This window comes from Aspergillus tubingensis (assembly GCF_013340325.1).
Source record: "Aspergillus tubingensis WU-2223L DNA, scaffold_3, whole genome shotgun sequence".
Classification (NCBI taxonomy): domain Eukaryota; kingdom Fungi; phylum Ascomycota; class Eurotiomycetes; order Eurotiales; family Aspergillaceae; genus Aspergillus; species Aspergillus tubingensis.
The window spans coordinates 1,228,649-1,256,595 of NW_023336277.1; the positions used below are offsets into that span (position 1 = coordinate 1,228,649).

General features: G+C 49.1%; 10 protein-coding genes and 3 non-coding genes across 13 annotated transcripts; 10 read left to right on the plus strand and 3 right to left on the minus strand.

The window, feature by feature from the left end:
• Positions 1-2,132: 2,132 nt before the first annotated feature.
• AtWU_01592 (FAD-binding oxidoreductase) lies at positions 2,133-4,178 on the plus strand (the record flags this gene model as incomplete). Its single annotated transcript, XM_035496706.1, has 7 exons — positions 2,133-2,471; positions 2,525-3,351; positions 3,399-3,628; positions 3,684-3,865; positions 3,919-3,948; positions 4,007-4,080; positions 4,130-4,178. The coding sequence occupies 7 exons, from the start codon at positions 2,133-2,135 to the stop codon at positions 4,176-4,178; spliced, it is 1,731 nt and encodes a 576-aa protein (XP_035352599.1).
• A 488-nt stretch (positions 4,179-4,666) lies between these two features.
• Positions 4,667-5,716, minus strand: AtWU_01593 (zinc-binding alcohol dehydrogenase family protein; the record flags this gene model as incomplete). The annotated part of the gene is made up of 1 exon (XM_035496707.1): positions 4,667-5,716. The coding sequence occupies one exon, from the start codon at positions 5,714-5,716 to the stop codon at positions 4,667-4,669; it is 1,050 nt and encodes a 349-aa protein (XP_035352600.1).
• Positions 5,717-6,627: 911 nt separating this feature from the next.
• On the plus strand, positions 6,628-7,089 carry AtWU_01594 (Dabb family protein; the record flags this gene model as incomplete). The annotated part of the gene is made up of 3 exons (XM_035496708.1): positions 6,628-6,693; positions 6,754-6,864; positions 6,931-7,089. 3 exons carry the CDS (start codon positions 6,628-6,630, stop codon positions 7,087-7,089), a joined length of 336 nt encoding a protein of 111 aa, XP_035352601.1.
• A 374-nt stretch (positions 7,090-7,463) lies between these two features.
• Positions 7,464-7,542, plus strand: AtWU_t37. The gene is given in 2 exon segments: positions 7,464-7,499; positions 7,507-7,542. It is a non-coding gene; the product is annotated as a tRNA-Thr (tRNA).
• Positions 7,543-7,682: 140 nt separating this feature from the next.
• On the plus strand, positions 7,683-7,754 carry AtWU_t38. The gene has a single exon. It is a non-coding gene; the product is annotated as a tRNA-Thr (tRNA).
• A 264-nt stretch (positions 7,755-8,018) lies between these two features.
• Positions 8,019-11,458, minus strand: AtWU_01595 (ankyrin repeat-containing protein; the record flags this gene model as incomplete). Its single annotated transcript, XM_035496709.1, has 5 exons — positions 8,019-8,030; positions 8,174-10,037; positions 10,085-10,906; positions 11,003-11,299; positions 11,349-11,458. The coding sequence occupies 5 exons, from the start codon at positions 11,456-11,458 to the stop codon at positions 8,019-8,021; spliced, it is 3,105 nt and encodes a 1,034-aa protein (XP_035352602.1).
• Positions 11,459-12,397: 939 nt separating this feature from the next.
• Positions 12,398-13,825, plus strand: AtWU_01596 (short chain dehydrogenase family protein; the record flags this gene model as incomplete). Its single annotated transcript, XM_035496710.1, has 1 exon — positions 12,398-13,825. One exon carries the CDS (start codon positions 12,398-12,400, stop codon positions 13,823-13,825), a length of 1,428 nt encoding a protein of 475 aa, XP_035352603.1.
• Positions 13,826-15,794: 1,969 nt separating this feature from the next.
• AtWU_01597 (similar to An02g02860) lies at positions 15,795-17,111 on the plus strand (the record flags this gene model as incomplete). Its single annotated transcript, XM_035496711.1, has 1 exon — positions 15,795-17,111. One exon carries the CDS (start codon positions 15,795-15,797, stop codon positions 17,109-17,111), a length of 1,317 nt encoding a protein of 438 aa, XP_035352604.1.
• Positions 17,112-17,606: 495 nt separating this feature from the next.
• Positions 17,607-17,722, plus strand: AtWU_r9. Its single transcript, XR_004775255.1, has one exon. It is a non-coding gene; the product is annotated as a 5S ribosomal RNA (ribosomal RNA).
• Positions 17,723-18,904: 1,182 nt separating this feature from the next.
• On the plus strand, positions 18,905-19,369 carry AtWU_01598 (EthD domain-containing protein; the record flags this gene model as incomplete). Its single annotated transcript, XM_035496712.1, has 2 exons — positions 18,905-19,283; positions 19,350-19,369. The coding sequence occupies 2 exons, from the start codon at positions 18,905-18,907 to the stop codon at positions 19,367-19,369; spliced, it is 399 nt and encodes a 132-aa protein (XP_035352605.1).
• A 267-nt stretch (positions 19,370-19,636) lies between these two features.
• AtWU_01599 (glycoside hydrolase family 18 protein) lies at positions 19,637-21,878 on the minus strand (the record flags this gene model as incomplete). Its single annotated transcript, XM_035496713.1, has 5 exons — positions 19,637-20,768; positions 20,823-20,949; positions 21,012-21,195; positions 21,258-21,660; positions 21,721-21,878. The coding sequence occupies 5 exons, from the start codon at positions 21,876-21,878 to the stop codon at positions 19,637-19,639; spliced, it is 2,004 nt and encodes a 667-aa protein (XP_035352606.1).
• A 694-nt stretch (positions 21,879-22,572) lies between these two features.
• Positions 22,573-23,430, plus strand: AtWU_01600 (similar to An12g06130; the record flags this gene model as incomplete). Its single annotated transcript, XM_035496714.1, has 1 exon — positions 22,573-23,430. One exon carries the CDS (start codon positions 22,573-22,575, stop codon positions 23,428-23,430), a length of 858 nt encoding a protein of 285 aa, XP_035352607.1.
• Positions 23,431-27,493: 4,063 nt separating this feature from the next.
• Positions 27,494-27,894, plus strand: AtWU_01601 (endoplasmic Reticulum Oxidoreductin 1 (ERO1) family protein; the record flags this gene model as incomplete). The annotated part of the gene is made up of 2 exons (XM_035496715.1): positions 27,494-27,511; positions 27,577-27,894. The coding sequence occupies 2 exons, from the start codon at positions 27,494-27,496 to the stop codon at positions 27,892-27,894; spliced, it is 336 nt and encodes a 111-aa protein (XP_035352608.1).
• Positions 27,895-27,947: the final 53 nt, after the last annotated feature.

The window sequence follows — 27,947 nt, forward strand, 5'->3', positions numbered from 1 at the left end:
GTGGTGCCGACACTCGACTGGGGCTTTACATTTTCCCCCTACGGCTGGCCCTCGAACTTACTACTGGTTGAGTCCTTTCCCTCGAAACAAACCAACCTTGCTCACCAACCACCATGACACTTTGCCGGGTCTGAGTGTTTCATATCCCAGTTACAACACTGGGAAGACGGGGAAAACGCGGGAAATTTGATCCACTGCCTCCATTGCGAGAGTCGAAAATAGAATCAATGTCTCCGTATCGGCCATCTGCCATGGCCATGATCGCGGAGTGGTGGGCGTCGTATCGAGATCATCTATTCGAATCAATGGTGGGATAGCGAGTGACAGATCTGCTAAGAATAGGTCATGGCCGGATCATGAGGTTGGGGTATGGAGTACACGGTCTACCATTCCTAGTAACTCTGCCCACTACGGCAGTAAATGTGATTTTACCCTATTATGGTGAATAATTCGGCTTCTTACTGCCCAAGGGTCCCTAGCGGTCGGGGTTCTCTCTTCAATTGGATATTGCTCACGGCTCGATGTGTTGTCTCTGGGAACGGGAAAGAACAGAATCGAATGAGAAGCATGGTTCAACAGTCTAGACTGCTGGATCGGCGAAAATTCTGCATCTTGCGGGAAAAGCCTGTCTGAGTTTATTTCACCTTGTAGGAACACACAAAGCATCGATCAGCGATTAATAACTCTGGTATCGGAAATGAGGTCCCGATTACCTAAATTTTTACGATATGAGGACTTTGGGACTCATGATTGGGGTAATATCGTCAGGTATGAGAGACTACGCTGGGCTTGTTGGTTATTACGCGATATCCCGCAAGGGTTGGTGGTTATGACGAGTTACCTCAGAAAAGCGAAGTAGCTAGGTTGGGTGTTATCCGGTAGCAGCACATCACTTATCGGAAGCACGAGATATGGTGCGATCAGAACCACATGTAGGTAAAGCCAGTCCTGACCTTGGTTTACCGGTGGATGACAAAGTTCTACCACACTGGAAGATATGTAACTGCGAGGATAGTCTTTCTTATTGGACGACTGTAGTGAATGCAGCATGATTCGGCATGTCCGCTAGCAGATGTGGACTTGGAGGGCGTCTGTCTGATCAATTCACTGTACGCTATACAACATTTCGCTTTCCTAACAGTCAATACCTCTGCTGCCAGTGTAGGTATTGCGAGTTCTTTGCCTTGAAGACTCTTCATTTCAGCATCTTCCTTGCTCTCAAAGTCATACCTTATCTCTGACGCTTTAAGAATGCACTCACATTCATGTTAATTTACTTTCTAAGTCAACACTTCCAGTTTACTAGTTACCTCTATCTATCAACTTCTTCTCCATGACTTGACTGTCATCATTGTACGGCTCGGAGTCGGTTGCGTCCTGGTTCGGCATGCCGGTGCCAGCGGCCATGACCTACTACCCAAGCGCCCACCGCACCTAAAACCTTTCATGCCTTGATAGTTTTACGAACTAGAGAGTTCTGAAAATGAATAGGATTGTATTATCGAGGCCTTTCATGGCTTATGATATACCACTATCCGGTCTTTCGAGGAACCTAATCAAGAACACACAATCAAGTTGCGTCTTTCCTGTGATCGGGTGCCATATACACAGGTCAAAATCCAAATGAACGAAACATTACATTCTGATCATTCAAGAAGCGACCCGACTGTCATCTGCTGGCGAATGTGTTGGTCCCTCGTCTATCACGTGACTGGTATTTATTTCCCCGCGTTTTCCGGCCCCATCCCGATTAGGCAAATGTTGCGGTCGATCCCCCCTTCACCGTCAGCCGCAAACAGTGATGACTGCTTCAAGTCTTCATTTCCAATCAGTGCATCTTCCTGAGAGCATGGCAGATAGGGTGTAACTAGCACTATTGGCCACTTTAACAACTCACCTTCCACAGTCCCAGAGCCATATGACACCCGTCGATCAATAACCGAAGAATTCGTTCGCTTCTAGAAGCCTGTTGTGATCACCCTGCATGGTGTCCCTGCGACCCTGAAGATCCCGATAATCTCATTAAACCTCGGATACCCAATAAGGCGAACCACGGACCATCCCAAATTTTGTTCGTCGATCCTCAACGGGCGAAATTTGACCTCTCATTTATGAGACCTCATCACCCAGCCATGATCCGTTGGCAAACAAACTATTACCTTCGTGCCTGCGGGCGGCGATCATCATTAAATGCCTGGGGTGTATCCCATCAGCCATCCTCACTCAAGATCAGGGTGAAATTTCAGCACCAAGCAAACTATGCAACTAATCCGCAACATCCCCCGAGGCAGCAGTCGGCCACGTTGCCTATCCTGGGGACGATTGTCGCTACCGCGGCTGTAACGCTCTTTGCGTCCGAGGCTTGGCGCGGAAGGGGAGCCTCCAAGACGCAGGATGTTGCTAGAGATGTTCTATCTGGTCCATCTCAATCCGGACCTTCCAAATATGCGGACGTCCCGACGATGCTTCGGGTATGTAGCACATTTGCAGCTTAACTATCATGATTATTAATCGCGAGATTTAGGCCGTCGAGGAAATCAAGACAATCATCGGACCCGACAATGTAAGTGTTGACGCCGACGACATTGAAGTTCATGGATACTCCGAATGGTCCACGTCCAACACCACCGCACGACCAATTGCGGTCCTCAGTCCAGCCACGACAGAGGAAGTATCCGCAATCGCCAAAATATGCACCAAATACAGGGTTCCGATGGTGCCATTCGGCGCCGGATCAAGCGTTGAAGGGAACTTTGCAGCTCCTCACTCGGGCGTCTGTATTGACCTGTCGCGGATGAACAAGGTCATTGAGCTGTACGAGCAGGACATGAATGTGACGGTCCAAGCAGGTGTACGGTGGACGGATCTGAACGAGGAGATCAAATCTACTGGGCTGTTTCTGCCCATGGACCCCAGTCCTACTGCGTATGTGGGCGGTATGGTCGCGACAAATTGCAGTGGCACGAACGCGATGCGCTACGGGACGATGAAGGACTGGGTGGTCAACCTCACTGTCGTGCTTCCGGATGGAACAGTGATCAAGACGAAACGGCGACCGCGCAAGTCTTCTGCTGGGTATAACCTGAACGCGCTTTTCACTGGATCGGAAGGGACTTTGGGTATTATCACGGAGGCGACACTCAAGCTTGCTATCATTCCCGAAGACAGCAGTGTTGGTATTGCTACCTTCCCCACAGTCGGCGACGCAACGGCCGCAGCATCGAAGTTGATTCGGGACGGGGTTCCCCTCGCGGCGTTGGAATTCATGGACGATGTGCAGATGAAGATCATCAACCAGAACGGAGGCGCAGGTGGCAGATTTTGGTCAGAGGAGCCGACCCTCTTTTTGAAGTAAGACTGATACTGGTTGAAATCATAATGGTCAGCTGACAATCCAGGTTCACCGGATCCCGCACGGCAATCGACGACAGCATCCAACGCACAAAATCCATCCTAACCAACAACAAAGGCAAAGAATTGGTATTCGCAAAGTCCCGCGAGGAAGGCGACAATCTCTGGTCTGCTAGAAAGCAGTCCCTCTGGGCCATGCTGGCTGTGAGACCAGAAGGAACCGAAATCTGGTCTACGGATGTGGCTGTACCGATTTCGCGGCTGGCTGAGATTGTTGGTGAGTTAGCTTCAGAGCAATTGCGTCGCATAATCAATATTAACGGGATATCCAGAGCTATCAAAAGCCGAATCCAGCAATCTGGGTCTGTTCTCCACGGTTCTAGGCCACGTCGGAGACGGCAACTTCCACCAAGCGGTGATGTACAACCCCCAGAGTCCAGAGCAATACCAGGGTGTCAAGGCGTGTGTTTCGAGGATGATGAAGCGGGCGCTTGAGATGGAAGGAACGGTTTCTGTAAGAATGATCGTCCTTAGATGACCTTTCGAACAGATGTCTGACTGAACCAGGGCGAACATGGCATCGGATTAGGAAAGAAGGTCAGCAATCCCTCATCCCATTGTTTCATATCATATCCTCAACGCTAACATCCACCAGGCCTATCTCGAGGAGGAACTCGGTACACCGACAATGCAACTAATGAGGGGACTGAAACGGAGCGTTGATCCTCAGTACGTTAATCCTTTGTGCTCTCTCGGTCGCTTACTCATCCCTTTTTAGCTGGTTGATGAATCCCGGAAAGGTCTTTGACGAGCACTTTGAAGGATAGGAGTGCAATATTCGCAATACCCAAGCTCAATGTACATTTCAAGAATCGAAGATTGTGATTCCAGTGCACCGATAAACACCATCTCATCCCAGTCTGGGCGACAGTGTAGTAAATGTCCGGGGATCCGTCTTGAAATCCACAGTTGATTGATAAGCAGGGAGTGGCTATGTCATTCCAAGGCTGTCATGGATGAGCATAAGTAGCGTCTTCTATATAATAAGTGCATGCGCACTGCAGCTGTCTAAGTTGTCACAGATCAGGCCAGCCACGGGTTGCCCCGCGCAGTGATTTCCGCATGTAGTTTAGTGTCCGCTCAGCAGTTTCCCGTCCCACCGCGCCAAGGCAGCGAGCATTACAAAAACTACAGATGAAGCTCCTCGAAGCGGAATCTAGTCCTAAACCGGCAGGCAAGGGAAGAGACACAGGGTGCTTTAAAATCATAAACCCATTTCATTAACACCTGACACACATAGTGTACTTCTTACTATCTAAGGAGTCTCGGCAACATTGTACACCAGCTTCTCGCCACTGACCTTATCAGCCTTGAGCAGCTGCAACCCCTCCAACACACCCTTCAAACCCTCCCCACGCACACTAGGCCGATGCACCTTAATCTTGCCCTCAGCCAACAACTTCTGCGCAATATCCCAGAACTTGGCAGCAAATTCCTTATCCTCGGGCTTGGCCGGGAACGGCGTGTCACCAAACATGAACTCCTCACCCACAGCAGTATACGCCAGAGTCCACCGATCATTGACATTCTTCCGCTCAATCCCCACCGCCAAAAGCGCACTGTACTCACCACCCTCGGTGGAAATGGCCTCATCACAGAACTTGGCACTCGCCTCCAACGAAATGGTATCCAGCACCAACTTCAACTTGTTATCCGTAGCCTTCCGGATCTCCGCCGCCGCATTCGGCGCACTGTAATCAAACACCTCATCGGCACCCAGACTCTTCACCAGGTCGAAGTTCCTTGGCGAGCATGTAGTCAGCACCTTGTATCCGGACAACTTGGCGAACTGGATCGCCAGTGCTCCTGTCGCCGTCGAGCCACCGTAGATGAGGATCGGGCCTGCGTTGCCGCCCTTAGCGGGCTCGGTGGGCAGCTCCAGCTTCAAGCTCTGGTACAGAGCCTGACCGACGGTCGTGATACCAACACCGAGAGTGGCCGCCTCCTGGAAGCTCAGGTTATCCGGGATGTGCATCTGGATATCGCCCTTGGCGACGATGTATTCGGCGAAGGTGCCGTCTTCGGGCTGCACGGCGTTGGCGCCGTGGACGAAGCCGCAAACCCGGTCACCCTTCTTGAAGGGCTTCTTGACGGCGGGGCCGACTTCCTCCACGATACCGGCGTAGTCGCAGCCGACGAGGACCCCGGTGGGCGCGAGATACTCGATGTGCTTCCAGTCCGTGGGGTTCAGGGCCACGCTGACGGTCTTGATGAGGATGTAGTCGTCGCGGAGCTTGGGGATGGGACGGTCGGTGACCAGGTCGCCCTTCTTAGGGGCGGTGACGGCGATGGCTTTTTGAGGCATGGTGGGATGTTTTTGGTAATATGTTTGGTTTGGTTGAGTGGATAGGAGGGTGTTGATGGTGAAGAGTGAGGGAGGAGGTATCCTATATATGTGTCTCTGGTAATCATGAGCAAGAAGCACCGAGAAGGCGGTGGAATGGGATGCAACACCCCTCTTCACCCTCTTTTTGTTTGTCGATGACAAATGCAACTTGTGAGATCATCTTTCTTCTCCACTTGGGCCCACAGGTCCCGAGAGGGACGCCGTTGGGTCTGGTTGGGTGTGAGCCAATTCATTAGGTTGTTGCCAGCAGCCCGGATCCGGAACTGGCGAACTCTATTGCTAGTACTAAGTACTGCGGGAGTGAGTGATTCGCCGGTGCTCTTGGGGAAGGAACTGGTTTGAACGGTGCAGTGTACAGTATATAAAAGTTATACTGTTAGGTTGGCATCATACCCAGGTATCGTCCAGACACCTTGAGGCTACTATCTTCTGTGTAGTTGTTTCTGGTATGCAATTGAGTGCTGACAGGAAGAAAGAGACTCGTCTCTGAGGGCCAATGGATGCAACTAGACTAACTGGGTATCATTTGAGTTTTAGGCTACTTTCCGAAAGAGGTTTAGATCCCGCTCCGCGCAGATATTCAATCCCGGAGATCCTCCCCAGGACACCAGCAGTAAGCACTATAATGGGATGATGTCGCAGGATCATAGGGTCCAGAAATTTCCATTCTGCTGACATATTCACCTGGAGAAGAATTCTTTGCGTAAATCTGTACCTTGCTGATTAATGGGCATCTGGCTCTCCAGGAGAGGGGTTTGCTATGGGAGGGTTAAAGATGGTTTCAGTTTTCGGGAATAAATAGATAGCACTACGATAGTGTGAACTGATCTTCTCTTGTACCATCATAGACCATCTCGCAGTTGAGCAAAATGCAGGTCACTCACATTGTCCTACTCCAATTTAATCCCGACGTTACTCCCGAGGTTAGGGAGGATGTATGTTTGTCCTACACTTCATACATCCGAAGCGTACAGATCTAACATGTCCTCGTATAGGTCGCCAGTCAGGTCAAGGGTCTGCGCGAGTCGTGCATCCACCCGGACACTGGCAAGCCGTATATCGTTTCCATGAAGGCCGGTGCAGATGTCTCTATCGAGGGTCTTCAGGTGCGTCTACTTCCTACATTCCGATCCTATGATTCGAAGGCCTGACTCCTAGCTTTCCGTCAATAGAATGGCATCAGCCATGCATTTGTCTCCGTCTTCGAAAATACCGCAGACCGCGACTACTTCGTGAACAAAGACCCGGCGCATATCGCGCTCGTGCAGAATGTCAAGCATCATCTGGCTAAGGTCCAGGTTGTGGACTTTGTTGATGGGAAACTTATTTAGGTGCTATATGAGGCTCCTGGGTAGATTACCGGGGTTTTGGTCGTATAAGATGTTTCAATTGAAAATTTTGGATGTGATTGTTAGAATGAGCGGGTCGTACACAAGCAAGAATATATATAAATCTAGTGCGGTACATTCGGTCCGTATGGGCCCAAACAAAAAGCGAGTAAAATCAGGCCACGGACGATGATCAGAATAATAGTAAGATATCAGGCCTAAATCTAGACATATTTAAGCACAATAAGGTGTTCTACAACCATTTTCAAGGCGAAAGACACCGAATTCTCAACCATAATGACCGCGAAGGGTGGGCAAGTAAGCATAGTAATGCAGCGTCCTTCATAATCCAAACTCCAGCGGCAGATTAATAATAAGCCCTTGTAGCTCAGTGGTAGAGCGCTTCACTCGTATCATGTCATGAAGAGGTCCGCGGTTCAATCCCGCGTGGGGGCACATTTCTTTTTTCATTTTTCTCGGGTGGCCAGCAAGCTAGCGAGCTTCCTTCCCCCCTCTTTTTTTTTTTTTTTTTGGCGTGTAACGGGTAGCTGCACCCGCGCTAAGGGAGGAAGTAAGGCGGTGGCAAATACATATCCGCCCTTATAGCTCAGTGGTAGAGCGCTTGACTTGTAATCAAGAGGTCTGTAGTTCAATCCTGCATGGGGGCATCGGATATTTTTCCTTTTTTGCTTTCCCCACCTCCCTCTATCTTCTTTTATTCTGTCGCCTACTCTGTTGTGACCGTCACACTGCCGGATAGGAATTGACCTCGTTATTTTTTTTTTATTTTTTAATATTCTTACTTCCTTGATTAACAAACAGCAATAAGCCTTTCCTGCAAACAACACATGCCCATTGAGTTCCAGTAGATAAAATTGGTAAATCAATACAAAAACCCCGTGTATACCCCCTGATGCTATGTACCCGTCCCATCAAACGGTCGGCTACAAAGTGGACAGCAAAGTGCACTCTGAATGCAGCTCCGACAGTAAATTGCAGTATTTTTCCACGACCCATCTTTTCCCGCGATCATCGGACAGTCCCTGCATTGTGCATTCCTCCCCAAGGTCTCTGTATCCAAACAAACATCGCAATGGTCGTAGAATGGAGCCTGCGGTAGCATATAGCGGGCAAAAGGAAGGAAGTCTTTATGATCCAGAACCTCCTCGTGTTGGCCCATCTTGGCTTTTAGAAGGTCGGTAATCTCTCTCCAGGGCTTTGCATCGGTTATGCCTATCATGTAGAAAGGGTTGTATTTGATATCAGTAAGGGAAACGTGTCTTCGATATGACTCCTGTAGCGGAGAAAATCCCAACCTGTCTTCGATATGAGTTTCAACGTTGGGGTGATCAAGCAGAATTTTGACCACTTTGACCTGACCCATGCAAATGGCTGCGAAAAGGGGTGTTCGGCCGAATATGTCTTTGGGGTTGGGGTCACACCCGGTCTCTAAGATGCGCTGCACAAGGGTAATATCGCCTCGCGATGCTGCCCAGTGTAATGGCAGACGGTGGAATTCGTCTTGGAAGCTAGGACTACTGGATTCCTTGAGAATTGCTTCGATCGCATAGTCGTCTCTCCCCAAGCCAGCCTCTGTCAAACAATATAGTCCCCAGAAAGATGCGGAGACGTCTGTGTCCCTCATTAATCTGGGAGAGCCTGTACCATTTGCAATAAGAAGCCTGGTTACTTCGACATGACCCTTTTGTGCTGCAGCTGTCAGTGGGTCTGCTAAATGGTGTTTCCATCTATCAGTGCTGTTTATTCTGGCGCCCCAATCGAGTAACAATTCAACAGCACGCAGATTGCCATTTGCCGCGGCTGTAAATAAGGGGGTTTCCCATTGCTTGTTCTCTTGATTGATGTTGGCTCCTGCATCTCGTAGAACTTTCATGACAAGTGCATGATCGCCCATGCTGATAGTCGATATAGGACCCCGTTGAATTCCAGCGCCGCTCTTCGCTGCAAAGAATATAGGAGTTTCCTTGTTCGCATTCTCATGATGAACATTCGCACCTCGGTCAATCAGCAGACTGGCCACTTCATTGTAACCATATGCTGCGGCGTAGAAGAGAGGTGTGAAGTTCTCGGATGTAGCAGAATCGACAATAGCTCCACGATCGAGTAGAAAATCAACAACTGACTTATTGCCAAATCCTGCTGCCCAGGTGAGAGGTGTACGACCAAGGTAGTCCCGAGCATTCACTGAGTTGCTGTCGACCCCGACGAGTTCTTCCATGCACTGATCTAGGCCGAAGACTGACGCGAGATGGATCCCAGAAAACCTGTAAGAAGTCTCCGACAGGCCGAACATCTCTCGCATACACCGTGTAACTTTGGCATCATTCTTGATGAATGAAGAGAGAAGCGTATTGCTGCCCAAGCTCTGGCGGAGATGCGTCCCTAGCTCATGAGCAGAATACTGATAAAGCGGGTACTCTTGCCTATGCTCTTGACGGCCACTTTCTAATAAGGCTTGCTGCTCAAAGGCGTCAAAGGACACGTATGTGAGGCAGGTGTTTGTGAGGTATTCATGGACGGTGGGAAACCAAGCCTCCCGCGTTCGCTCCAAGTACTCCTGGGCAGTAAGATGTACGAGCTTCGCCATGTTGTTGTTTTCGTCAATCGTGACTAACCCGCAGCAGACAGAAACGATCTCTTCAATATCTGTGACGTTCATTTCGTCAAACTCGGGCTCACCAATTTCAACCGCAATAGCATGTTGTAGCTCTAGAGCGCTAACTGGTCGTGCAGAGAACGTGAGCCACCCGAGTACTCTTTTGGCAAGGTCCTGAGAGAAGGAGCTTTGCAAGCTAATCCTCTTTAACGTCTCGTTATAGGCATGGTCATAAGCCCCTGAGCCTGACTGGAACCGACTACCCAGTGCTCGGACTCTTTTCTCATTCTTCTCATCCAGGATTAAGTTGTAATAGAGACGCACAAGCAAGAATCTAGACGAGTCAGTAAGTTTCCGATATTTCGGAACCGTGTCACTCACATTCCATCAGCCGATTCGAGAATCTGCCTTTTAACATACGCCCAAAGCTCAGGCTTCCTTCGAAGGAAACGCGGAAGATAGTCAAGGTTTCCGTCGAGAAAATCTTCCATGTCGCCTTCGCTGGCTTGGAGATCCAAAGTATCACCTCGAGACAACAGATGACCGAAATAATCGCCCGGTCGGGCAGTCGCAAGGAGCTTGACCTTCGTGCGACCGCCGATGTCGAGGAGTTTTCTGGACCAAGCAAGGAATTGACGCCTCACGTATACGTCGTTACACTCATCCAGTGCATCAACGACCAGCAGCACCTCACTGCATTCAGACACCGCCACATTGAATATCTTTTCGATATCTTCTTTGGCAAGATGGGTGGACCTGGGCGGGAGGAGGTAGCGCCTTTTCGTGATACTCTCATACAAGCTTTGATTTCCCTGAAGTAACTGTCTCAGGAGGCTTGACATGAGCCCAGAATATTCAATCCGCTCCTGATAATGAAAATAATGATAAGCAACTGCAACACTGCTATTGAGGGAGAATTCCCGCTGAAGATGGTCGACTGCGATCGAAGAAAGTACCGTCTTGCCTGCACCAGGAGCCCCGGTGCATAGAAGAGCCTTGCTCTTCTCATCAGAGATCCAAGAACGGAACTCTTCACGTTCCAGGAACCATTTACCCGTTCCCTCGTGTCGAGAGCTAATGATTCTCTGATGTCGTTCCGAGGCGTCAATAGGACATATCCATGCAAGCGTTTCATTGCGCTGCTGCATATCGTGGTGGCCTTTCATGGACTGAATGTCTGCTCCGATCTCCAAGGTGAGATCTCTGTCGAACCACCATCAGTGATGATTTCCCCGACGTGAACCGGATTTAATGTTTGATAGCAGCAGCAGGGAAACCAAGGGGGGATATTGCTCATACTGATTGATCTTGCCCATTACCAAATTCCACAGCGAGAGACAATAAGTGATGCGGCTCCGCATGCTGTCCACCTCTGCAGGGTCCCATTTAACTCGACTCCATGCTCGGACGGCCTTGGTCTTCCAGTCCGAACTTGCAAAAGCAAGCACATTGTATTTGCTCAACTTGTGTTCGATCTCCAGCAGGACTTCACGGCCTCGCTGGACGATTATATCCAGTTCCATTTTCTGGGTCGTACTGAGCCCTTCATTAGGAACATCATTGAGGTCATGAAGAAGCGCCCATAGGCTTTTTACACTATGGATGATGGTGAGCACCGCTTAGAAAAATAACACGGTTTTCTTACTCTCCAGAGATAGCTTTGAAGCCACTCGGTGCCTGGGCGAACCGCTTTTTCAAGTCATCGGCGAGTTGCAAAGTAGCGAGGAAATCACCGACACCAAAGCCAAAACTCATCGTGAACAACCAAGGCAAATGACTCGAGCTCGTATGAGTTGATGGAATGCAGTCACAGGAAGGATGATGTATTATTATCAGGATGCGACGAAATGCGACCGAGCCGGAGGTGGCTGTGTTCAAGGGGGCTTAGCGCTTACGCATGACGAGTTTGGGGCACAGTTAGGGAAACTGCTGTGCTGTCATGTGGAACCAGGAAGAAATAATGGCTTATAGGGAGATATAACTGACGGATAGTTTTCTTGAGCATATCTCAATTTGGGATATGTAGTGACCGCTGATTGACAGATTCCCCAATCTGACGATGTTGGAAGGAAAAAAAAGGCACGAGTTTATATGAGGACCGCTGCAAGGCTGAAACGCAGCCCAATCTCCCGATCGCTTGACCTCGAATGAACACTGAGTTTGTATAAACAAGTGCTTTTAACTACTTAGCAGCCATACAAGATAGATTGTGCGCCAGACTAGATCATGCCCCCGTTGGGCTTGCTTGCCGTCCTTTGACACGCACCTACTGATCAACAGCAACGCACAGTCTACTTTGCAATTATCTGCTAAATTCTGTGTTGGAATAGAGCGAAGTAAGAGTACATTCAGAACTCTAGAGACTATCCAGTATCAGACCACTGCTCAATCCAACCAATCCCTATAGTTTTTCATCGCATGAGTCGAAGGGAACTACGAGGTGAAAAAGAGTACTCTCATACAGACTTCCATAATAATAAATAATCGGCAGTATATTCCCCATGGCAAAACTGATATAGCATACCGAAATAGTTACCTCATGATGAGTGGTATATAACTAAGTAGTGATCGGGATGACTCAATGATCGCTTGATTTACTTCCCGTTCTCACCTCTCCATTCCCGTCTCTGTTCTTTCCCATCACACACACCCATCAACTACACCAAGCTAGCCAATCTATCGACCCACAAAGCAATGTACGACGTGTCCACTGTACTCTTCACCGAAGCAGACAACCAGATCAGCTACCGAACACTTCATACTCATACCTTCGAAATGGAGAGATCTCCGTTGGGACAGCTGGGCAAGCTGCCCTACGAAATCCGACTGGAGATCTACGAGAAACTGTTTAAGATAAAGAATTCACCTTTGAAAATCCTTCGCTGCTCGCGAGCAATCTACAGAGAAATAACCGATCGCCTCTATGACACACTCAACATACATCTAACTCCAGTGTTCAACGACCCCTGGATCGAGATTCACTGCAAACGACTGCGATTGCGATGGACCATACCCAATCATTCCTGGACTGCCCAGCATCGATTCTTATGTATACCATACTACAAGGTTAACCTGGTGATCCATATTCACGCACCCGACCCAAGAGATCCAGGCCAAATTGCCCTGCTCTGGCAAAAGGCTCAATACTTGGTGGATATTCTTCGGAACGCCATTGTCGCTTCCATAGTTATTCGGTTGCGAAAGCATCAAGGTCGCGACTGGCAAGAGGAAGGTCACGTATTGGAGAGCATCCCTTATCCAGACAAATCTCGTCCTGATCATCACATAATTTTCCTGCCCTTCTGTCGCTTATGCAATGTCGGTGACTTCCGGGTGCTTCCAGATACTCGGCGCATGGACCGCGTTACTGACTGGGGCCTGATAAACTACGGTCGTGACTTCATTCTGAACAATGGTTACCGGAACTATAACGATGGCCCTCTCAGTCAAGATTGGCAGTACCGGGATATTGTCCGAGACTTTGATAATATCGACGCCCTGATTCGAGATACCGACTTTTTCCTAGAAACACGCCTGGACACTCTGCATGGTAATACCGCAGCAATGCTTCGCCTTGATCGAGCCGCCCACTGGCCTCTGGCAGTACCCGTCAGCTGGTCACCCAGGCTCGAACGTAGCTTGTTAGATATTCGACAGTACCCAGGCTCAGTAAACCTTCACGATCCCGGTCTGAACAGTCATAACCTCCGTATGTGCGCGTTCTATAACATTTACGAAATTACTTACGACATATTAGCCAGGGATTCATGGGAAGGATGGCTTTCGTGTTACCCCGAAGGTCTCGATCCCCATGATCAGGACAGTATTGATACTCAGACGCAAATAATCATGGACAATCCCGAAAGGAATGACATCTGGGATACTGAAAGGACAGATCGGCAATACCAAACCAATATTGAGAATTATCTGGAGCGAAATTGGAATGGTTCTCCTGCATGGCGTTACCCCAGCTTTGAAAAGGACTGGTGTACCGACTGCCGACGGATAGGATATCGGACTGGGTGCCAAGACTGCGAGATGATGGGTGGTCCTTACTATGGAAAGTATTGGGATACTGATACAGTTCTTGAGGCTGATTTTTCTGATCCTGAAATGCGGTAATAATCATAGTGAAATGAGATACCATTCGTGATTTAGACCCGCATTGCCAACCCGAGTTTCTCCGTGGGCTGTTCTAGATGCTCGATATCAAGGGGAGCAATAAACAAGCATAATTCCCAATCTACCAGTAGATAATTTGCTTGATAGTATGTAGAGTTGTGAGGAAAGAAAGCTATGGTAGGGGCAAAAAGTGCATGATTTGGAAGGTCCAGCCTTGCCTTTCGCACTTTCTATGTGGGAACATACCACGGTCTGTCTGCCACTCTCAGCAACCACACAGAGCTCCTCCCTCCTCATTCTCCTCTTCTCTTCTCTCCTCAAATTACCACTTGGCTGAGCGGCATGCTGTGGATATCATCGTGTCAAAAAGTGGCTTTACATTCCCTTATTCTGAGTTCTCAGGTTCTGCCCACCTTCTTTGCATGCACGCACTTGACACCAAACTTATACTTCGTTTTAGGACCCCTCTCCACCAATATGCCGACATCACCGTGAGTCTGGCTAATAACTATGGTGCTTCATCTGACATTCTATTAGGAAGATGTCGGCTGACGAGGGCTCGCTCAACCCCTTTTTGACAACGGAGCGCACGGTGGCCACTCTCCACCCAGCCTCTATCCTTGGTGGAATCTCCTTTGGATTCTGTGCGGGCCTGCTATGAAACTGCCTATTGGGGATCTAAGGGAGCAGGGTATGGCTATTGACCTTGACATGACGAGGCTGGCAATCCTGGTCTATAGCAAGCGGAACATCCTTTGTAACACAGGAATAGGGGATGCAGCTGCCTCGAGCTCTGACGATCAGAGAAATCGAGTAGGCCAAGCAAAAGCTCCCCGGGGCCCTGCCAAAAGATCTGTTCCACTGCTATAATACCTGGCAGCGAATTCTGGATTTCCATAGCAACTCCCAAAGCTTCATGGAACCCAAACCTGGCGCCAGGTTTGCCACGAACGCATTGACGCGACTTTCCAGACAATTAACGTGAGGATTCCGGTCACTCTTCGTTCTGTTCCTGGCAGATTGCGAACGAAGCATAGTGTGTCGGATCCAGTCGCATATGTTCCTCTGATCACCGGAATCCGATGAACGTACCGATGGAAAGCCTGCCCCCGCACCAGCCCCACCGTGGCCGTCTGTATCGAGAAATCCATGAGGATCTCGTTCACTTGATCGGAAAACCCGGGAAAGGGTACGATGTCCTTCAGAGGCACGGAGAGTGGTCCACCGTGCGCGGGCCAACGTTGACATGTTGGAGGGGAAAGGGGACTGACAGAGGGTGGGGTGGAAGGCTGGGATTGATGCCCTCGCTTTAAGAGGCATTGAATCACTCACCCAGCCCCACCATTGGTGGTAAGTGAGGCCCAATTTTACTATCCTGCAATTTGTGCTGACTACCTCTTGGCTCCGCCTTGCGCGGAGTCCCCCCAGCGATGAGCTTGCACCTTACCGTGGTGCTGGGGTCCAGTATTCCTCCGAAAGGAGGAAGAAGCTAAGACAAGCTCTTTCGTAGAACATAGTCTCGTAGCGTTCTATTATTCTGCGACATGGTAATGGCTAAGTTGCCGTAAGCGCTACCATGCCTATTCTGAGGCACACAGCTGTTGCATCTGGCATCAGCCGCAATACAGCCTTGGGTGTATGCAAAATATAGAGAGTGATATGAGGCTAGGCACCCTCGAATGAAGTGCTGCCTGCGGAAGATGGTATCTGTCGGCTCCATTCTTTGCATATTTTATCCAGAACACTGCGTGCTTTGGCGGTGTCGTGTGCTTGTCAAAGCATGTATTTTCAAGCAAGGGGGTGAGTGGGCATTAGGCTTCAGGCCATAGCTGCCTGGCCGCAAAAATGTACATGGTCATCTATACTAGAGGGATATCGACTTACTATAAAGGTAGTACTACGCCACGTCCAAATCCTGATCATCATCTTAGAGTCAATTCACCCATCACCATAAGTCATTTTCTCGATCATGGAGATGTCACGAGAACAGCTGATATTCAACGTCATGGCTAACTATCCGCCAATGGAGTTGGAAGTCATGCGGCTGCTGCAGCCTGGGTTCTCCAACGCGCTTGAACCGTTGATCATTTCCCAGCTATCGTTCGACTCATTCTCCAGCGAGACAATCTCTGCAATAATGCAAGTCTGGTTTAACCCTGAACTCGCCCACCACGTGCGTTCCTTCGAAGTTTGTTGGTGTTATACCGAGGAGGAAGACCAAGAAGTGGAAGGATTTGATAAAGAGGGTGTCCTCAAATTCGTCGACTATGCACTAGACACCATTTTCGAACCCAAGGAAGCAAAATCGCGAGCCAAATGGAAAGAACACCTATTGATGCCGAATGAAGAGGCTTGGTTCGGACTACTACTTGTGCGCCTGCATCACCTGGAAACGCTCGAGTTTGGGTACGACAATACCTATGGCCTTGTGATCGATATCTTGCGCAAAGCCGCGCGACGTCAGCGGCCTTTCCATGAAGATCCTCCATTTCCCTGCCTCAAGAAAATTATCATGAATCCTCAGTGGGGAGGCACGTGGACTGATTCCAACTTTATCGATCCCTTCTTCTTCTTTCCGGCTGTTGAAACCATCGAGTGTTGTGCAATCGGCGAGTCGGACTCTTCAGAGAACACTCCAGTCGTGACGACCCGCTCCGCTCGCCCCGTCCGTAACATAACTGTTAAAGAAGCCTATTGGACTCACGGCTTGTTTGACTGGCTGGATGCGTGTACGCAGCTGGAACACCTGTCAATCAAGCTAGCCTTGCAACGGGATGATGAACCCTCGGAAGAATATCGATTTCGTGCTCCGCAATTCCGTCGGCACCTCCTTCGCTCCCGATCGACACTGAAGACGCTTCAGCTTGGTGCGACGCAGACTTTAATAGGCCTGGCAGGTGATCTGATCGATGAGGATGGACCATTAGGCTCTTTGCAGGAGTTCACCTACCTCCAGGATCTTGACGTCCGACATGCCCATCTGCTCCCATTGGCCTCGCGGGTAAGGACGGTGAGGCGCCACACGCGACTCCTCAGAATACTCCCTGCCTCTATCCAACGTCTGAAAATTAGGCACGTTGTCGATGAGGACTTCGATAGTCTTCAGTCTGAGCTGCTGAATGTGGTGCAGCGACGAGACTTGTTTCCTCGGCTTGAAGAACTCATACTCAAGGTTGAAGATGTAGAGAACAAGCCATTGGATTCATTGAGACAAGCATGCACGACCGCTGGTATTACATTTACTGCTCAATTGCAGAAGGTTTGGTTTAGGTTTCGTCGCAATTGATGTTCGATCTAGTTCGGGTGTTTGTCCGCGTTATACTGTCGACCAAGCTTATTCATGATAATTATAAACTACACGCGTCGTGTCATACTCTAGCGATGGTACCTCATGAAATGTTTGATGTAGGACTTGTCTTTTGCCTAGTTATCTCTGGTCAGCTGCATATATAAGGTTGAGTCTCGAGCAGACTAAGAATTCCAGTCCAAAAAAAAAAAAAAAAAAAAAAAAAAAAACCCCTACAGCTAACATAGAGCTCTTTAGCCTTTAGTTAGTAAGCCTTTTGTATCAGTCTAGGGGCTGAGGTGCGACATCCCATCTATCGCGGTGTTTTCACCTTCTCTGTGTGAGGAGGAATAGAAGATATGGATGATCCCGGTAGCTGTTCTATAGATGCCCGAACACCCTACCTCACGAAGAATGGATGCTTTCAACCAATCAACGAACGAATATATTCTTGATCGCACTATAAGAATGGTCTAAAAGATAAAACAAACACATACGACCATAGGGTGTGGAAAACAGGGCTTCCCGTCCGCTCAGCCGTACTTAAGCCACACGCCGGGAGGTTAGTAGTTGGGTGGGTGACCACCAGCGAATCCCTTCTGTTGTATGTTTTTGTCTTCTTTTATTCCTTTTCCTTTTTTTTCTTTAAAGGTGATGTTCTCGAGTATTTGCATTGATATTGGAGGGCTTCAGAGATCCTATATGGAAGATTGCGGAATTGGGATTCATACCTCCAACCAAATACGGCATTGCCGCTCAGCAGTTGCTTCTCTACCCTGTTAGTCTCCTGAGTGAATTCCGCTTGATAATTCGTGCATAAAATAGACACCAATACCAGGTTGCTTGGCAATTTTCCGTATTTAGTCGTTGCCATATACACTCATCGTAGAACATCACCCGGTTTCAGTCCTTGACGCGCCGAAAGCGGACCATAAAGGCGCAGGCGATCCGAATGGCCTACACCACGTGGTTGAGGGAGCCCAGGATTTCAAATGTGAATTTTCGCCGCGCGATTGCATGATGTTAGGTCTGGGTCCTTATCATATCAAATGTTAGCGTACCAGTCTTTCGGTCATTGCGATTGGCAGCCCCATCAAGGGCTTCCTAGTCGCGAGGATGGAAGTTAATCGTTGGCACCGGGATATTAGCAAATTTTCTTGTAGACCGATCAGGAAAGGTAAGTCACGGAAAAGTGCATTCAAATTTCCCATGCTTCTTCTGCGTGAACAGGGTGAACTGACTGTGAGACTTCAACATTGGGGACGGGCAGCGCGGGTGCGCTCGATAGTATCCACCCTGTTAGGTTCGGACCGGTTCGGTTGCCACGGACCACCACACCATCGCAGACCAAGACATAAGGTAGAGAATGCTATAGTATTCTAGGAACATGCAATGTTAATTCAATTATACAGGACTTATTGCCCACTAAAATGTTTGGATGTAGTGATCTGAGGCAGTGCACGAAGTAGTTCTGTGAGTAGCTGGGCTAATCCAACAGGGTGGGTCTGTTGACAGCCAACGAGACATCAAAGTATAACCGAGTAAGCACTAAGTACTCATTAACTAACTAGCTTCCCAGAATAGACAAAGCCATAAATGAATGAAAGAAAACTTATATAATCTCTTACTACTCCCGACCCCTCAACGCTTCCTCAGTTACCCCTCAAGCCACCGCAATTTCGTTCCATCTGAACGTATCTCTGCAACAACCAATCAGTTCAAACCATACCTCAGTCTCCCAAGATCGACGCTGTTCCTTCCTCATAATTTAAGACTACCACAACCACCCCAAAATGTCCGTCCGGGTCATCATCTACGCCTACCGCAAACCGGGCCTCGACCTCCAAACCTTCAAGGAGCGCTACGAAGCCCACATTGGGCTAGTTAAGCGTCTCTCCGGCGACGACTTCCCCCTCTCCCACAAGCGTATGTACGTTGCGCGCACTACAATTGAGCAACCTCAAGCCGGGGAGGGCAACAGCAACAACTCGAATCGCAATGCCCTCACGCCTGCCACCGTTCTCGTCGGCCAGCAGACAGATTTCGACTTTGATGCCTACGCAGAACTCACTTTCGCGGACCAGGCTGCCTTCCAGACGTTTTCCGCTAAGGTAATGGCCCCTGAAGCGGCAGCGCAGATTGCGGCGGATGAGGAAGGATTTTTGGACCGGAGTAAGTTGGGGATTGCGCTTTTGGGGGATGTGGTGGAGACCACTAATCAATAAGGGAAGGATAGAGATGAGGCGGGGTGTCGCTAGATGTATATATCCATACAATCTTGTTTTCCTTTGAGCTAAATAGCACATGTGTATGTCCATGGATCATTATATCGGAATATTTGTTAGTGGGAGGATGTGAACGCTTTTGATTAGAAGCACCGGCCAGTCTGATTCCCCTAGGTATCATATATGCCCCTTGCGATGAATTGCTGTAGTTAAACACAAAGGACTATACTATAAGTACAAAACATATAGGTCGTTGAAAGAGAGTCGATTTATAGCACTAAATATCAGAGCAAATACCTACTAATATATACCCCACTCCACCTTCTGACTACCTGCATCGCCACCGCACTCCATATACCCCTTCGCCCCAACAAGACCATCAGAAGCGTACTTGGAAATTGCCTCGTTCATAACAGTAACAATATCCTGACTGCCAGTGTGATAAGTAACATCACCAGTCAGGCCAACATTCTGAACACCAAAATGGCAAGACCCGGACTTAGCAATGTCGCGTTGGTGACCGATACCAGTGGTCCATTTGCGGCTTGTGGCCTGGATATTCTTTACGATAGTTTGACAGTCAGACACATTCGGGGAAGCGGACGAGGTCTCGTCCTGGTAGGTGTAGCCGCTGCACTTGGTGATGCCCTGCAACGGGTTACAAGGGTAGTTCGGATCGCTAGAGTTGGACTGCGACGGGGTGGACCACGAGGACCAGGCCACCTGAGGACTGCACACTGGGAGACGAATATAGCCGGGAGTGGTGATGTCTTGTTTCGATAGATCTTTCAGAGTATCTTTGTCCAAGGGATTGGCGACAGGTCCTCCGTTGGCATTTCCATTGGCGACGTAGGTTCGAACGGACCCGATAATCAGATCAGACACAGTGATGTTCCCCCAAGACCCTGAGCCGAGTGAGCTCAGTCCTGGTGGCGCAGTGAAATATGTCTGGTCAGAGCACGTTGATGTCGACCCACTGTCCTTACTGGAACAACCTTTCCACTTGCCGTGGGGATGGACCAGATAGTACAACTTGTTATCGTAGCATGCATAAGTGGACTCTTGGGTGGATGCAGTTATGTAATCGGTCAATGGGTTTTGCGCATTGCAGTCATGGCCCGAGTCGACGACGAAGGCAGCGGTGCCGGAGACAGACCATAGGGATGGGATGGCGAAGCCGAAGAAGGCCTTGCTGATGTAGCTCTCGATTTGGGCGTTAATCTGGTCGTTTGTTAGGTAGTCTGCCGATGGGCTCTCGCCCCCACCCTCAATGAGGTTACCATTGGCAATCATGGTACTAAGAAGGCTGATGGAGGCATCTGATCCATTAAACAAATTCCACAGTTGGTCTTGGGCCGTGGCAGACCAGCCGTAGACTACCGACCCCAGTGTGGCGGTGAAGCTATCTTGATACTTTGGTGTCCATTTACCCCTGTATGGAATGAGTTAGCGATCTCTGGAATTCATACAAATCAATGCTACATACGGCCCTTTCGACAGTGAATTGCTCGCAATTGAGGCTCCGTACGCCACGATGGCGCTGGTGATATTTGCAGTGTTGTTGGCGCCAGAGGCTCCCAGAGAGGTACTAAGAGCCGGTAGATTTGTGAAGACTGTAGACGATCAGATTAGCTGTCCAAGTAAGGCGGGCAGGGGATATTCTATCGTAACTTACCTCCTTCAAAGTATGGCGCGGTTATCACCGTGATCCCAAGACCTAGAAGGTTCACCAAGACCTCTAGCCACGTGTCACTGGGAGGCGAAGGTACCGTTGCGAAGGTGGTCTCAAAGTCCTGGAGCTGTGTGTCGATGTATGTTCCAGCAACTGTGTTGATGGCAGCGTAGAATTGGGAGAACGCCTGGGTGACGAGCCTTGTCAGCAACGTTCGATTTTTTCCAGGACAGAAATTGCGAGTCTTACCGAGTTTATCACTGTGAGAGAATTATAGATCACCATTGCCGCAGCACCCGAGTCACCGGTGCCCTTGCCGAAGCCGTGGAACGATCCGCATGTTTTGGCGTTGAAACAGTTGCCATTTGGAGCTGGTAGCCCACAATTCATCGTCTCATCGACATGGAAAGTGTTCATGATGGACCGGGAGAATTCCTTTGCAGCAGGCTGCATTTTGGGCTTATCAATGTTATTCCAGACGTTGATGGCATCGGACCAAGCACTGGAAGCGTCTAGCTGCGCCCAGCGCTGAGCACACGGCATCCACAGGGCATCTTGGATGGCCGGATCCGTACAAGTTAGGGAAGTCCAGTTTCCGGTTCGGTTGATCTCTGCGTAAGAATCTTCATGCAGGACGACGTCGTCAATGAGGCTAGACCAGTTGGCAGGGTTAGGGCCCGATGCAGCAGATCGTGGTGGACAAGTGACTGACCTACCTTGATACCCAGGACTGGCGGGAAGCTGGAAAGGCGCTTTGATAGAGGCGGAGGTGCGAAAGAAGAAAGAAAGGGTAAAAAGAGTGAAATGCAGGAACGTAAGGAACGTATTGCGTGGCTTGGGCCACGCCGAATAATGGAAAGAGAGAGACATGATTTAGCCCCAGTGCGCCTAATGAGCCCGAGAAGGACAGGGGATGTAACGGTAGATCTTATACCTGTTGCTGACAACTAGTCCTTGGGACGAAAGAACATGCCCCGGCCAGAGCAACCTATCAGTGGTCGTTCTACTGTCTTAATTTCCGCCAGGAATAAAAACAGCTAAGGACTTACCGCGATGCAGCACATGCGAACAAATCTCTCTCGGCGTTTAGCCTCCCCTGAGTGATGAGGCAGTGTTTTATTGGGCTACTACCGTAGGCGAGACAGGGCTTGCTTCTAAAATAGTCCGCATGATGCGACAAGGGTCCTTGTACTAGTGTGGAGATACGATATACTGATAATAAAAAAAAGAGTGTAAGAGATTTGATTACGGAATAATGAAATAATAATGGACGGCTACTATCGGACCCCTATGCGCGCTAATCCACTAGAGTCCAGCATAGGAGACCCTAGATTGGGCAAGAATAGCGCAGGCTGCATGGATCGGGCTAGCTCGAGGGACACAGCTGCAGCATTATGCCGTGACATCCGTTTAGCCGCCTGGCAAATTTACATTGACTCCTGTCCCTTTTTTCGCTATCTTCTTTTGTTTGACTCTCTTGAACCTTTTGACGGCCAACAGTCAGGGCTGTTCAACAATTCGGTTCTTTTCCCTCCCACATTTCATTTCATCCCTTCCCTTCAACATGAACCGCCGTCGCTTTCTTGCTTGGGCTGTATTGGTGCTAAACTCGATAATTGCAATGGGCGACGGCGCTCCAGACATTTCTTCGGGCATATTCGAAGTGGACTTGATATTCCCACGCAATGAAACGTACACTCCTCAGGCGTTGATGCCCATCGTTTTCGCGCTGCAGAATCCGTCTCTGGCTTCCACGTTGGGAGCCACCATCTACTGGGGGCTGCGGGAAGGCAACAACTGGTCTGCGCCGGGCTCCATAACGGACGGGGGATTCGAGCTCTTTAAGTTGAACTCTACGTCTTCTGGGCCTCATTTGGCCACCAGCTTCGTGAACACTCTCGCCTACCCGGACGGCTCTTGGACGTTTGCCTGGACTCTGGAAGTCACCAACTGCTCACAGGCCGAAAGGCCAGATTGCCTCCAATCCGAAAGCCAAAATTGCTCTCTGGCTTACAACCCAAATAAAGTCATCTCGTTGAATAATGCCATTGTCTTCAATGTCAGCCAGTCAGGGCAAACACCCAGTCTCGAAGCTGCCACATCTTCTGACATGTGTGGCACCATGGAAGCCTTTGCGTTTAATGTGACTTCTGCCGGGGATACTGAGGAAGTGTGTGGCTTCCTTGGGCCCAGTCCGACGATCAACCCGTGCGCAACGACGGTCAATGCTTCCGCGGCATCAAGTATATGGGCAGAAGCCACTGCCTTTGCCTGTGACCCCCGAGAGCGTTCGGCGTACCCAAACGTTACATGTCCAACTTCTTCGTCCAGATCCAACGCCGCGCGACACTCTGGCATGGTCGCAGTATCGACATTGCTTACGCTGTTAACAATGGTGACTGCCTTGATCCATCTTGGGTGACAGCGATGTACATAGTGTTTTAGTAGTAGCCCCTGGCCTGATAGGGCAAGTGGACCCTTTGTATATGTAGTTGTATTGATATCAAAAAATATCCTGAGTCCCTTGCACCAAAGATCGTTCATCCATAATCTTGGTAGTATTGCGTCGTAGTGCTGCGCCCGTCCATTTCCACGAGGGAGCAAGGTCGCACTAGTTCAGCCTTACAACGGAGGATTCTACGGAAAGTGAAGCGAGGGTGCCATATCCATGAGCTTGTCTTCCTTGGCAGAAATTTTTAATATCCATCAGGTTGCCACTCCGCTCGGTTGCCCTTCGGCCGGAAACTGATATCACACATGGTGTCCTATTCGCTCTACGGAATGCACCTTAGGGGTCTGAGTTCACCAGAATGCAACAATACTGAAACCTCGCCAATGAGAAAGCCGACTAGTAAGTCTGTCCCTGGAAGGGAAGAAGGGGGGTTACTGTGCAAGATAATTGGCCGTTCTGACAAGCTAGCCAGCGGTAGCGCCTAAGCTAAGCCTTGCCAGGCTTTTGCGAAGCTTTATCATGGCCGCTAATGACCGTCGCAATTTTACCCGACCCTCCCCAAATTTGCGGTCGATACTTCTGGTTGGTCCGATTGGGGGAGTCATCCGAAAAGTCCGACCACCTGTTGGCATTGCGTTAGTACTATGCAGTGGATATCCACCTCGCTCAACTCGAGTTAAGGGGATCGATCATACGGACTCCGTCCACGCTCCCGACAATGTCTCGGTATTCCGAAATTCCTCTCAAATGTCCCATGCATTTCTTTGTTCGAATTCGAAGATCGATATTATTTTCAATGCCACGCTTGGGGTGAAAGAGTTACTAGACAGTGCTAGTATTGCCATAAATGTGCAGTTGCGCGACAGCATAGGTCGACGTGCTAACCACTAGACCAAGAAATGATATAATCGCGTCTATCCGATCAGCCAACCCCGAGATCTGTCCCAACAGGGTATTGAATCCCTACATTACTTTGGTTTGGGAGAGACCCATTACCCCCCGACTCAACAATGACTGGAATCACTCTTGCCGTTATCCGCGAGTTACCCTATGTGACGTAGTTGTTCGTCTCCATCTCTTCTTCGGACTTTCTGAAGTTTCTCACTACCAGTTTCGATAGCTGCTTGATCAACCACGACTGTATGAGTGTTGAGTAATTGTGCCGCGCTGTGTGTTTCGCGTGTATATCACCTAGTTCGGGAAGCCACAGGTCGATGAGATCAACGTTCTTGAGCGCCAGCCTAAGCTGGATTATCCAGTCAAAGAATTCGAGCGTCCTCGGAGCAAGAGAGACAAGCTTGATGGTCCCTTTGGCAGGCTCACTAGCACCCTATTCCCTTGCATTATTCCTTGTTTGGGGGTCACCATGGTAACTGACATCCCCTCGAGTGAGATATTGTGTCCTATTACTTCAAAAAGGCCCTATCTTGAAATGAGCTTCGCATCTGCTCCACCCTTGCGATACCGCCTATGACCGGCACATGTGCCTGCAATATGTTCCCAGTTGCCAAGATACTGGCTAAAGTTGTGTTGAGTATGCTTTTGTCATACTGTATGGAACTGCCCCCGACTATTATCTATCTCTCCAGATGTGCCACCCTTCCCTCCGGATTCGTCTCGTTGTCCGAATATACCAGTCGCACAACCTTCCACTCGTTACTTTTCGGCGAGTGGCTAGAGAAGACCATAATCAGTATAACTTTCTGCAAGACTCCACATGGGGGCCTACCAAGTATTCATTGTGCTTGCAATGTTCTCAAGCTCTCTACTGGCGTGTTAGTTCGGCGACCAGCACCTAGAAGTCGGGCCATACTTACTCGACTTCCATAGTGACTTCAGTGTCGAGAGCTCGTAGGGTGTCGATGAGGCCCACTCTTCTTTATTGTACGGAAGGGTGCGCCTCCAAAATGTGCACTGTTTTCTAATCCTTTATGATCTGTATACCCATTCTGGGACATATTGCAAGAATTAGTCAGTCCCTCGATATCAACATTGTGTTGGACGAAGATCATAGGCTACTCACGCAGCCGCATTCTAACTCTACTTCCAGGTCTTCTCGGCATCACAAGAGACTGCAGGAGAATTAGTACTCACACAGTGACAGATATGTTTAACGTACAAGTTCATAAAGGCCCTGACAGAGGGTGAGGAAGTTGCACCGGACATCTTCATGCCCATGAGGCCCACCCTTCTAGACATCTCTTAGAGCAGAACTCACTTCAAGCCCCTGTCTGGATCAGAAGCGACAGAATTGACGGAAGCGGGACGCGCGCCATCGTGCGTCCCCCAGAAATCAAGCTTCACATTTCTGGAATAATGAGAAAAGTGCCAGAACGGTGGAAGTAGATGGAGGCAGCATGGATTTGTCAGAGTAGAGAAGGGGATATAACTAAGAAAGGGGAGTAGGAGAGGGGCAAGAGGTGTGAGGTATAACACGGGTCACAGAGAGAGAATATAGAATGGAGAAAGAACAAAGTAGAGGATACATTATATTATTACCTACCGTCCCCGACTAACACGAACCAAAATTACCGTTACAGCCTTACCTGACCCGCTGTGGCTCTTTGCTCGTGTGTATGGATTCGATTCCGGGTGAATTGCTTGTCTGAGTACTTGCTAAGAGCTGTCCTTGTAATTTATCTGTTTTGACATTCACTCCGGCCAGGGTCAGCTGATCCTTCGCCTCTTCTTCCTGCCTGGTCCCCGACCACCATCTCTTCCAATCACTAATCCAATCTCTTGAGATCTAGATAGGTCAAATATCTACCCTTGACCCTTCGTCTTAATATCAACTACCGTACCGCCAAGAGGTTGGAAATCCTCCTCTAACAGCCACTCTACAGATCCTGCCTCGTTGTTTCTGCTCCAAACCAGGGAATGAAGACGCGCAATGCTATTTCCTTACTTTCTTATCGGGATCTTTACAAGACTGTACGTTTTACTGATTGTACTAGCCGTCACAGTGCGAACACTAATCGTTGTACAGTCTTTTATGCTCCCACACCGACCTAGAAGCAGGATTGGCCTTACAGACACTCAGAGAACTCTAGCGAAGTGTCAGCCATCGGAGCAGGAATAGACAGCAGGGTATCAGATAACATGGATGTGCTCAAGCAAGAACTACGAATGTTGTATGTATTCTGTGAGCTGCATTATTGACATTGTACCGTGCTGAATATTGTGATTTAGACGAGGCGTAAAGCCTGTTATTTCCGCTGCTGCGTAAGTTGGCCATGATCCTTCTTTCATGATGCACCCAGTCAACGATGACCTGAGCATATGCCCCATTTATCTCTTATTGGACCTGATGCAAATGATACATGCTTTTCTGCGTGGAGGACGTCTGTGGCTTCTAGCCATTTCCAATCATATTACTAACGCTATCATAAACCGGATGATAGAGATACCATCACGTAGCAATATTTTGCGGAAATAATTCGTTATGTTCAGCGCCGTCTGATCGTACTCACTGGATATGTGAGAATCAAAAGGGTGAGAGAGTATGACTTTCATTTGCTAGAAAGAGCAAGTCCCGTGTAATCTATATTACAGGATTTCCAAACACAATATGCTCTGAGATATACTAAATTTTGGTATGGCTGCCAATGAAAAAGGCAGATACAATCCGGCAATTGATAGATGAAAGCCAAATTTATGCCTATCTGAAGGCATAGATATAGACTTGATTGAAGAAAGCAGCGGAAACTTTCATTATTTAAAAAATGAAGCAAATAACGATTAGCTGAGGTGCCACTCAAGGCACTACAAGGCCGGTGGCCTTACCAAGAAATATAACGTTCCTAGGCCCGGAAGCAGAATTAGCCTCACGGAAACTCAAAGAGCCCTCGATAGAATCGTTACAGACGGCGAACTATCAGACAACACGAACGTGTTCAAGCACGAATTATGAATGGTTGTTTCAAGACGCAGTAGTCATGCCATGACTATGGGTCGCCGGGTAACTGGGTGGTGTAATAGTAACCACCCTGGATGACACTCCTACAAAAGCATCTGAGAGAGGTTCCTCGAATACATGTTCGTACAAATTGTGGTGAGTTCAATCCCCGCGGCTGCTGAAAGACCACATTGGAATAAAACTAACATACGCACAAGCAGGCTTTCGTTACCGCAACTGGACCAACCTCTGAATATACACCTGCCCGAACCACTCCGGCAGAACAAATGGCGTTGATTGTGCACAACCCACCGAATCTTCCTGTTCCTGGGCCAGAGCCTATAGTTTCAACCACAACTGCGACCAGTGATACTGATGTAAATATGGGATCCAAAGGGGCCGAGAACGGTGACAACGCAGTGGATACTGATCAGTTGCAACCTGTCGATGATGTGAGCGGTTTCGATACGCTGGACACAGCTGAAGGTGATATCGGGGTGATCTCAAGCCACACTAGCAATATTGTCAAAAGCCAGTGAGGTCTTCGACTGGACAGGGACAGGAGCGAGCAGACATACGTGGAGGCTCACGT